The 10,626-nt window shown below is 38.7% G+C and overlaps 2 protein-coding genes across 2 annotated transcripts in view; one reads left to right on the plus strand and one right to left on the minus strand.

The window, feature by feature from the left end:
- LOC142356726 (S-formylglutathione hydrolase-like) overlaps positions 1–10,626 on the plus strand; it is a 341,513-nt gene that overhangs the window by 182,451 nt on the left and 148,436 nt on the right. The window lies entirely within an intron of this gene.
- Positions 1–10,626, minus strand: part of LOC142334821 (uncharacterized) — a 92,190-nt gene that overhangs the window by 78,402 nt on the left and 3,162 nt on the right. Inside the window, exons 2-5 of the mRNA XM_075383146.1 lie at positions 421–468; positions 295–342; positions 170–217; positions 45–92 (exon numbers count right to left, since the gene is read on the minus strand). Coding sequence (XP_075239261.1) covers positions 45–92; positions 170–217; positions 295–342; positions 421–468 — 192 coding nt within the window. The remainder of the gene's footprint in view (positions 1–44; positions 93–169; positions 218–294; positions 343–420; positions 469–10,626) is intronic.

Consider the following 10,626-nt stretch of genomic DNA (forward strand, 5'->3'; position numbering starts at 1 on the left):
ATTGTTATTTTTTTCAAATGTTTCAAACCTTTACTTAAAACTACCTGGGAATGAAGTGGTCTGCAATGAGGATGCAGGTATCACCGAGGTTCCTAAACACGTTTAATTGATAAAAATTCATCTAAATTGTTATTTTTTGCGAATGTTTCAAACAGTTACTTAAAACTACCTGGGATTGAAGTGGTCTGCAATGAGGGTGCAGGTATCACCGAGGTTCCTAAACACCTTTAATAGATAAAAGTTCATCTAAATTGTTATTTTTTTCAAATGTTTCAAACCTTTACTTAAAACTACCTGAAAATGAAGTGGTCTGCAATGAGGATGCAGGTATCACCGAGGTTCCTAAACACGTTTAATAGATAAAAGTTCATCTAAATTGTTATTTTTTTGCGAATGTTTCAAACAATTACTTAAAACTACCTGGGTTTGAAGTGGTCTGCAATGAGGGTGCAGGTATCACCGAGGTTCCTAAACACGTTTAATAGATAAAAGTTCATCTAAATTGTTATTTTTTCGAATGTTGGATTTAAAAAGCTAGATTATAATGTTAAAAAATTTTATTTAGTTATGACTTTATTTACCGTGTCGAAAAACTGATGAGAGCAGCATTTATCCAAAGCTGCGCAGCTGGTTCTATATTTGCATAAATATCCTCGATAATCTTCAGATTAAAAGTTCGTTAACATCTTAAATTTTGGATTACGTGTACTTCTGTAGTCAGGGTACTGACATCCCCGTCAAGATTCTGATTTATGAAGTTACCTCTTTTTTCACAAATTGTCTAACCGAGCTGGTCAAAATATACCCGGGTTAAGCAGAATTTAAAATAATTTTGGGATATATGACATCTTAGAAACCAATATACGTTAAAAAGTTCGCTCATTTAAGTCGTTAGTTAGTCGACAAATTTCCCAGCATTTGAGTTTTAGGCCACAGGTTCATGCTTTTCTGTTCACATTTTATATGGAATCGTTTATCCAGGTAAGAACATTTAAAAAAATAAAAAATTGCATGAAAATTTTGTAATATGAAAAATGACAATGAATCTGCCATCAAGCAGCGGTTCAACACCGGTTGCTTTGAATAAAACTGATTAAATAATTTTCCCTTAAACGTTCTCCCAAATTTCCACACAAAAATTTCCACAAAACGTTCCCGACTCTGACTGTTTCCCGAAAAATAAAAATTGAGAGACAGTAAATACCTAAATCCTGCAAAAACCCTGAATAATCAAAAGAACTTTAGTTAACATATATTAGGAAGACAAATAATTCCACGATATTTTTGCGTTACTTTTCACAAAATTCTTCCTATTTATGATGACACTTTGATTATCGAATTATAATACAATATGGAACTGTCTTAACTTTCTAAATTGTAGTCGGCAGTGAGCAACAGAACAGTACATAGGTAGAATATTTAAAGTGAATTTGAGATAAACGAATGTCTAATTAACGAATTACAAAGGCTTCAGTAGTTTTTTTTGTGCGATTCAAAATATATTGGTCCTGTAGATTTACTCCCTTAGTGAAAAATTCTTAATTATATATTAAAAACTGACAATCAACTGAAAAATTTAGACAAAACGATCAGAATATTTTCTTGGAATTTTTTCTCTTTTTTCATGTTTCCGTTCTTATGCATTATGGTATCTATAAAAAAACAACAAAAGTTCTAAAAATAGATCGTTTGCTTTTTTTAGGAATTTTTGGTAACATTTAGTGAACATTGAACATAATAGAATGATGATTAACGTAAACACGATTTAAATCCTAATTATTCCAAACCACTTTAACTCAAGTTTTTTTTTAAAAAAAATAAAGAAAATTATATAAATAAGATGATAATTATATGGTATTACTTTGCAGGGTAAAATGTGCGCTGAGCACTGGTTTGTTGTATTGTTAAGCAATTACCAAAAATGTGGGGAGAAAGTTTTCAAACTTTTCAGCTTTCTGATTGTTTGATTTTATCGGTGCTGGGGCCACTAACTCTTTATGCTCTTAGTGATTGATTAGAAACAAAAAATTGCTCCTCTAAACGCTGGATTTTGTGATATTAGAAAGAAGGCCGATTATAATCAGTTTAGCATAAAATCAAGCGCAAATTCTGTGTTGAATTTTTTTTGCTATAACATAGTTTGAATTTTATTATTTTGCAGCTTGAGTAAAAAAAATTATCGTTTCATCTCTTGACTTCCTTATTTAAAATGTGAAAATGGGGACACTCTTTTTTATTGTTGCATTTGCTTCTATTGATTTGCTAATACATTTACTGGTCAAAATTAACAAACAAAATGTTGTTGTGCGTAACTCCTGAAAACAAACGCCAAAATCACCATGATTTCCTCTTACTGTCGCACAAAATTAAGCGTGACTACCCCCTTTTTGCTCCAAATTGATTGCTTGCAAAATATCTACCCAATGAGCGAAATATTCGTTCCCCGACTATTTTTTGTCTTTCATGACCTTCATATAAAAGCGCTACAAAGTGATTTAACAGAAAGCCAATGAAAAAAGGCAACTTTGAAGACTTCCACAGTTGTTAATTTGCTTTTTTACCAACTCTCTTTTAGTTTGATCTCGACATATATAGTCCCCCTAGCTCCAAATGAGCCAAGCCGAGCGAGTCATCACTCCATTTCATTCCGTACACAATTAAAAATTGTCTAAAAATTTTGAACGTAGCGTCAAAACGTAATCGGATGAATTAGCACAGGGGTACCTTTATCCAGCATTGGGTGAGACATTCTCCCCCTATAAGCACTTGAGAGCTGCTAATGATGCCATTCAGCGTTGCTGTCTGGTGCGTGAGTTTTACAAGTGATCCAAGAATTTTTTAATCTTGCAAGAAGCTTGCAAGCAGTCTTGCAAGATTCTAGCAAGACTTGAACCCATCTTGTATGATTCTTGCAATATTATGAATCCATCCTGCAAGAATCATACAAGAATTCAAATCTATCTTGCAGGACTTTTGCAAAATTTGAAATCCTATTTGTAACCATCTACAGGAATGAGGACGCTGAAAACGACAACGTTAAAGTGAGCTATCTGATATTGTGTCGGACAGCTTTTCCGCAATTCCAGTTAAAAACTGACTTTGAGATTTATCCAGTAACGTTATCCAGTAAACATTTCTACTCTGACTTATTTTTTTGCTTGGATTGGTATCTTGCACAATTCTTGCTAGAATCTTGCAACTTTTGAATCATCTTGCAGGCTCATCACCAGGGTTGCAAACTACACTATGCAAACATTTTCAATTTTAATTATGTTACTTAAACCCAATCCTCCAATTTGATATGAAAACTTAAGTTTGTACTCCTCTGGAACGACACAAAAACCTCAATGTCTGCCCCCTTGTTGTTGGACTATTAAATTCATTTCAGAACAAAAATATGCCTTCACGTACCAAACTCCTTGTTTCCAACAGTACTAGGCAAGATTGATGCTTTAAAGTTACTAGTGTTTTTTAATACTGCATTTCTTAAGATAAGTCTTACAAGTAGGGCAAGTCTTGACCGAGACTTTGATAAAACTTGCAAGCTGATTCCCATTTCAAAACTAAATTGTGAAAAGTGTTTAAAAGTGTTGATGTAACGGCTGCTCTCTTATCAAAGTCAAGGAAAACTTTACACCGCACAGTTCGTTTCAGCGGTTTCAAATCCGTCCGGATATTCTGTTTTTGCAGTTAACTTTTGTGAAGTGTATTATCCATTATACTGTAGATTACCGTTGCATTACTTGTTGCTCTATTACTCTTGATAACTAATTGCTCAGCTTTGCTGTAAAACAAACGTGTTTCTCTCCGAATACCAAAATAATTCAAATTGAAACATTCAAAATTTTGTTGAGTTTTTGTTAATAACTCAAGTTATAAATCGAAAATAGGAATTCCCGTTCGTACAAATTGTAGCCCTATAACTTGGCTATAACTATGCAGAGTTTCAACCTGCTACAGTTAGCAGTTGTAAAACAGGATGTCTTACCAGTTGCAAATCTGATAACAATAATAATTTTCTAACTTCAAAGTTAGCAAGTCTCTCTATTGGTTTCAATAACACCAAAGTTGAACTAGAGTAGGCTTCGTTAAAACCTGTAAGAGCAACTGACTGAATGCTTTGCACAAAGTTTGTCTTACTTAGGAACTTTGTTCCTCAGAAAGAAAGTTTTGAGAATATCAAAGTTAATTCTCTTTTCGCAAGTCAAAGTAAAGTTAAAACTGCACAATCACTAATATGATCTACAGAAACAAGAAACAATAACAAGTAATTTACCGGTCAAGAAAGTGTGCTTCAATACGCACTGTATGTCAGTTTAATAAGACAAAATTAACGAGTTTCAACTGATTTTGTTTGTAGTTTTTCAAGCTCCTTTTATGCTGCTAATCACGTGGATTTACATGTCAAGTTCAACTGTTGATTGGTTGTAGATAATAATGTCGACAGAATGTGAACACTTTGCCATAACGTCACTTTTTCAGTGTAAATTTGATGTCATGGGAAATTTGTTAACCATATATTTGTTAACCGTAGAAGTTTTGTCAAATATTCTGTATCAATTACAGGTTGATTTAAAATCCACGAATCTGATGCAATACTGTTAAGTCGTAGTATTGCTTTGCTGGTGGCTGAGGTAGTTCGAGTTTGAGTTTCACTTCATGTATGACGATTATGTCCTAATAATAGTTGCTAAATATGAATGTTGAACAACGTGAACAAATCTATGTGGCTTCAGCAGAATGTAGCTTTAAATTTCGCTTGTCATGCTATTCTAGCTTTAAGGCCTTGAAGCGCAAGTCAATTTGATTTTTGAGTTGTTAAGCTTAGCCGCAATATCGCCGGCCCTGTTTTCCATCGCGAAAACATCTTTTCCAGTTAGTACTGGGGTGAGCTTCACTACTGGTCTCTTGTACACTCCGTCGTTCTTTCGAACTATCGCCGATCGAATCACACAGTCAGACCCATCGATGGTCTCCGTAACTTGACCTAGGTTGTAATATCCACGCTTATCTTTGTCTTCGATCAACCAAACGAGATCGCCTTCTTTAAGGGTTCCATTTGCTGTAGATCACCATTTTTGCAGATTTTTCAGAGTTGGCAGATATTCTTTACGAAATCTGTCCCATATGAGATTTGCATAGGCTTGAGCTTGTTGAAAGAGCTTTCGATGATCAACAAATTCTTCCGCGCATGGTAGCTAGGATAAGCAAACGTTCCCGTTGCGAAGCAAGAAGTGATTGGGGATCAATGCTTCTAAGTCATTAACGTCCGAACTGACTGGAGTCAACGGTCTTGCGTTCGAAGTCTGCTCAACGATGCACATCGTTGTTGAATGAACGTCCTCGGTGACTGATCTGTTTCCCAATACTGCATCTATTGCTTTCTTGCAATTTATCACCAACCGTTCCCATACTCCTCCGACGTGAGGTGCTGCGGGTGGATTGTACTTTCATCTGATTCCTCGTTGAACTAGATGTTCTTCCATCCCTTCTTTGTTCCATGCCGCAACGTACTCTGCAAATTCTTTTTCAGCTCCAGCAAAGTTTGTCCCGTTGTCGATGATGATTGTAATTGGTTTGCGTCTTCGAGCAATAAATCTCATTATTGCATTGAGACAACTATCTGTGTCTAACTTGGGTACAACTTCTAAATGCACCGCTCTCATAGTTAGACATGTAAAGAGACAACACCATCGCTTTTCATTTCTTCGCCCAATCTTCACAATGAAAGTGCCAAAGTAGTCAACTCCAACATTTGTAAAGGCTGTTGAAGCATCTAACCGCTCTTCGGGTAGATCTGCCATTACTGGTGCTATCGTTTGTGCTCTGCCTTTTCTGCAGGTAACACACTTGTTCTTGATTGATCCTAAAGCGCTCCGTATGCCCAGGATCCACATTTTCTGCTGAACAATGTTTCTCACTTGCTCAGTGCCCTCGTGTTGATTGTCTTTGTGCTATTTTTGCAAGAATAATTCAACCGCATGATGTTTCCAATGTAGCAAAATTGGATGCTGTGCATTGAAGTCCAATTACTTTTTGCCTATTCTGCCTTAGGCTCAATTAAGTCCTTCCTCATCTAGGAAAGGTGAGAATTGTAGGATTTTGCTGCTTTTTGCCATTTCCTTTTCAGTTTTCAGAGATTTCATCTCTTCACCAAACTGTTCTTGCTGTAGTAGTTTGAAGATTGTTGCTTTTGCTTTTTCTCTTTCTTCAATGCTGACTACGAGTTTTGCTGGTTTGTATTTGCTAAATGCTCGCCGTACGTATACCACTGTATTTACTAGTCTGTTGAAGTTACTGAATTGTTCCCACTGAATAACAGCTTTCTTCTCTTCAGTCTGTATCATGAAGACTGATGAGGGTATAATCTCTTCATCTGAGGCAAAAATGAGGTTCACTTGCTCTGGCCATTCGCTTTCTGGTCGTTTCAACCAGGCAGGCCCAGTGAGTCATTCACTTCTCTTGAGTTCCTCAATGTTGATTGCTCTGGTGCTAATGTCCGCTTGGTTGTTAATACCACTGACATGTTTCCACTGTGAAACATCAGTTGTATCTAGTATCTCAGCCACTCGATTGGCCACAAACACTTGTTGTTTACGATGGGAACTGTGTATCCACTGCAATACTGTAGTTGAGTCTGACCAAAAACTGCAACTATTTATTTTCATTTCGTGTTCCTTGACTATCTGTTCTTTCAACCTCACTGCCATGACTGCCGCTTGCAATTTCAATCGCGGTATTGAAAGATGCCTCATCGTTGCCACTCCAATGACATATGCTAACTCAGCTGATTATTTTTTTTGGTGTGAACGTAGATAGGCCACTGCCCACATCGTGTCTTCAGATGCGTCAGCAAACACATGAAGTTCGGCTTTATCCCTCTCTCTGTTGAAATATCTTCTATCGATGCATGTTCCAGCCACTATTCGAAGTTGTTTTTTCCATCTCAGGAATTCTTCTTCTTCACTAATTTCCTCTTCGTTGTCCCAATGTTGTCCAATATGAGTCCAGATGCCTTTCAGAAGTCGTACCATAAAAACGCTTAACGGAGCAAACAATCCGATCGGGTCGAATACTGAAGATACCAATGATAAAATCTTCCTCTGGGTTGTAGGTGTTTCCGCCACTTTGTTCTTACCTCTGCACACTTGAAGCCTATCATCAGTAACGGTCCATTGTAGTCCTAGCACTGAAGATCCCTCCGTATTGGGTTCCACTTCGACTTGCTTCGTGTTGCTGATTGACTTCATGTCTTCTGGGATTGCTTTGGTGACTGCATCGTTGTTCCTTATCCACTTCTTCAATTCAAAACTATGTTGTGAGAGAAGAAGTTGTAGTTGATTGAACACTTCAATTGCTTCTTCAGGGGTTTCTACTGATTTGATGAAATCGTCCGTGTAAAAGTTGTTTTGTATTGTCTTTGCTGCAATTTGATACTCCTTTTCGTTGTCCAGTCCCACTCGCATGAGAGCATAGTTTGCACAAGTTGGCGAACTTTTAGCTCTTTATACATGACGCTGATATTCGTATATCTGAACAAGTTCGTTAGTTCTTGGACGCCATAAGAACCTCAAGCAACTTCTATCCTGTTCGGGAACTTGCACTTGTAAAAACATCGATTCGATGTCAGCTGTTAGGGCTATTGGTCCTTCACGGAATCTGAAAATTTTTCCAATCAAGCCATGTAGCAGATGGGGTCCTGCTAGTAGCTTATCATTAAGGCATACTTCTTTGTACTTTGATGCGGCATTGCAAACACGTCTTACTTTGCCAGGCTTGTTCGGGTTTAGCACTGGATGGTGGGACAAATACCGTTCTTTCTCGAAGGAGCCTTTCACTTCAGACTCGTCCAATATCTTTACGAATCCCTTTTCTACATTTGTATCTATTGACTGTTGATACAAACTCTTCAGGTTTGGATCCCTTTGGAATCTTCGCTCCAGTGAGTAAAGCTGACCCAGGGCTGAGCTGTAGTTGTTCGGTAGGATTGGTTCTGGTTCACTCCACAGCATTCCCACTTCGTACTGCTCGCCTGTGAACTTTGTCGTACTCTCTAGCATCTTCTGTGCCTGAAGTTCCTTCTTTGACTAACTGACGTTGTGATTTTGGAAGCATAAGTTTCTATGTCCCAACAGGTTTGGATATTCTCAGCTACTTTCACATCTTCAGTGAAGGCGAAATGACAAACATTTTGTCTTTTTTTGGTCGTCATGGGTCCACTGAATACCCATCCTAGCTCTTAGAACGGCCAAAGGTTCACTTCGTGTTCCTATCTTATAGTCCAATGGGCGTTGTAGCTCATAAGCATCTTGACCAAGGATGATGCCAACTTCCATCAAGTTGAAGCTTTTGTTGGGTAGAACACTCAAGTGATTGAAGCTTTTCTTCAGCTTGTTGTAATTGTAGTTGGTGTTTCCCAAAGATATTGACGGGTGTGCAAACGCTTCGATTGAATGCACCTTTGAATGTGGTCCCTTTATTTTGAGGGGAAACTTTTGTGTCTTCAGATCCTTTGTTCCGTGTATGCCAGCTATGTTGAGCGTCACATCGGTGGCTTGGGCTCGTAACTTCTCTTTCACACTTTGATCGATGAATGAAACCGTTGATCCACTATCGAGGAAAGCATATGTGTTCAGCCTGTTGCCACCGTTCTGTATGGAGACAGGAACTATCTGAAGAAAGCTAGTAACTTCGTTACTCTGGTTGATTGTTGCCGCGCTTACGTTGACTGCGTGATTGCCCTCGTCCATTTGATTTTCAGAGAGTAGCAATCGGTTGTGCTTCTTGATGCATCCATTGATACTGCACGCATTGACTTTACAATCTTTGATTGCATGTCCTTTGCCTAGACATCCGTAACATAAGCGTTGCTTCCTCACTGCTGCGTACCGACCATTCACACTCATGTTCCTGAATAGTGGACAGTTCCATATTTTATGAGTGCCCTCAGCTAGTGGACAGTGATCACTTTGCGTTTGCTTCGTTTCTTTCACGTTCGAACTTGCACTGAATTTCGATGTTTTCGAGAGCCATTTGTCTCTATTTGTGCTTCTTCTCTTCGCTCTCCCTTGAAATCTGAATACCCTTCGTGCATGAATGCTATCCTAGATAGCAACTTTTCAATCATAATCAGATCAGGCCAATCTTCATCTTTATCATCAACATAGAACCATCACTTCTCTTTGAGAACTTGCGGTAGCTAATCTACTATATACAGTGTCGAGCTTGATTGCAGATCACCGATCTGCTTGTACTCTTTGAGCACATTCTCAAAATTTGAAACAATAACTGAGAAACTGATCAGATCAGATGAGTTGTGAGGTTTCACCTGACTTGCTTTGAGAAGACTCTCCAGTTGTGCATCAATGATCACATGAGGCCTTCCAAACTTCCTCTCAAGAATATTCCATGCAGCACCATAGAACTGTCCAGAATAGCCCATTCCCGAGATTGTTGATCTTGCCTTGCCTGTCAGTAGAGTCTTCAAATGGCTCATCTTCTCTGAGTCTGGTATTGGTCGTTGATCCACTGTAGCAATGAACATACTAGACCACGCCGGCCATTCGAGAGGGTTTCCGTCGAAGTTGCTCAATTTCAGCTTTGGTAGGCTACTACTACCTGAATAGCCACTGTTTTATTGTAGACCAGCTCTGGGGTAAAAGTCTCGGTCTTCAACACTTGAGGATCGGTCTCGTGAACTGCGATAACGTGAGAAGTAACTATGCCTGTTCACTTCAGGGGTTACTTCGAAGCGAGCTGTTGTTCGTTCTGGTGTTAGAAGGTTGTCGATCCTGCTGGCCCAATTTGAGAAATCTCTTTTCTTTGGGGTCCAGTTGAAGGGTGATTTGTCTTTAGCACCAGTTGATTGGGAACGACCATCATCGTTCTCTAATGCTGTTCTCTTCACTTTGCGCTCTAGCTCGCGCTCTTCCTCCAGTAGTTGGTGCTTGGTTTCCAGTTCCTTCATTTGCATTTCCAGCTCTAGCCTCCACCGCTCGAACCGTGCTTGTTCCAGTCGCATCTTGGTTTCAAATTCGATATCGAGTTTCTTCATCCTTTCCTCGCGCCTTTGCTTTGCTGAAGATGTTTCCAAAACATTCTCCGTCTCTTGGCCTCTTGCTGTTGCTCCATTTTGCACTGTTTGAGCAACTGAGTTGTCTGTTGGGTTGTTGTTATAGCTCTCGTTGTCACTCACTGCTTGGGTTGCGTTGCTTTGCTCTGCATTCATGGCTGGTTGCGTGCCTTTGCTTATATATGCAAGCCAATGATAGTCCAAACTTGATTTGCACTTCCTTGCTTCTTTCAGATGCTCTTCAACGAAATTAGCTTGAGGGCACAAGCTTGTTTCGACGCTGCAGTTGCTTGGGTATTTCTCCCTCTAGAAGGTGAATAGTCTGTTGGTAGAGGACCTTTAGTTTGTTGGGTCGATCTGAATCTTCAATTATTTTTTAGCCAATCCCTGTTTTAGTGTTAACTTCTTCCACTAAATCTTGGAACTTCTTGTCGTACCTTTGAGATGTTGATTGAAATTCCTCTCTGTAGGTTGTGCTTGAATTGTTTGGTGTCTGTTTGCTTTTGCTTTGCTTGTTCCTGTTAAGTGAGGTCAACTCTTCAACACGTTTTGTG

This window comes from Convolutriloba macropyga, chromosome 2, assembly GCF_964194025.1.
Source record: "Convolutriloba macropyga chromosome 2, txConMacr16.3, whole genome shotgun sequence".
Classification (NCBI taxonomy): domain Eukaryota; kingdom Metazoa; phylum Xenacoelomorpha; order Acoela; family Convolutidae; genus Convolutriloba; species Convolutriloba macropyga.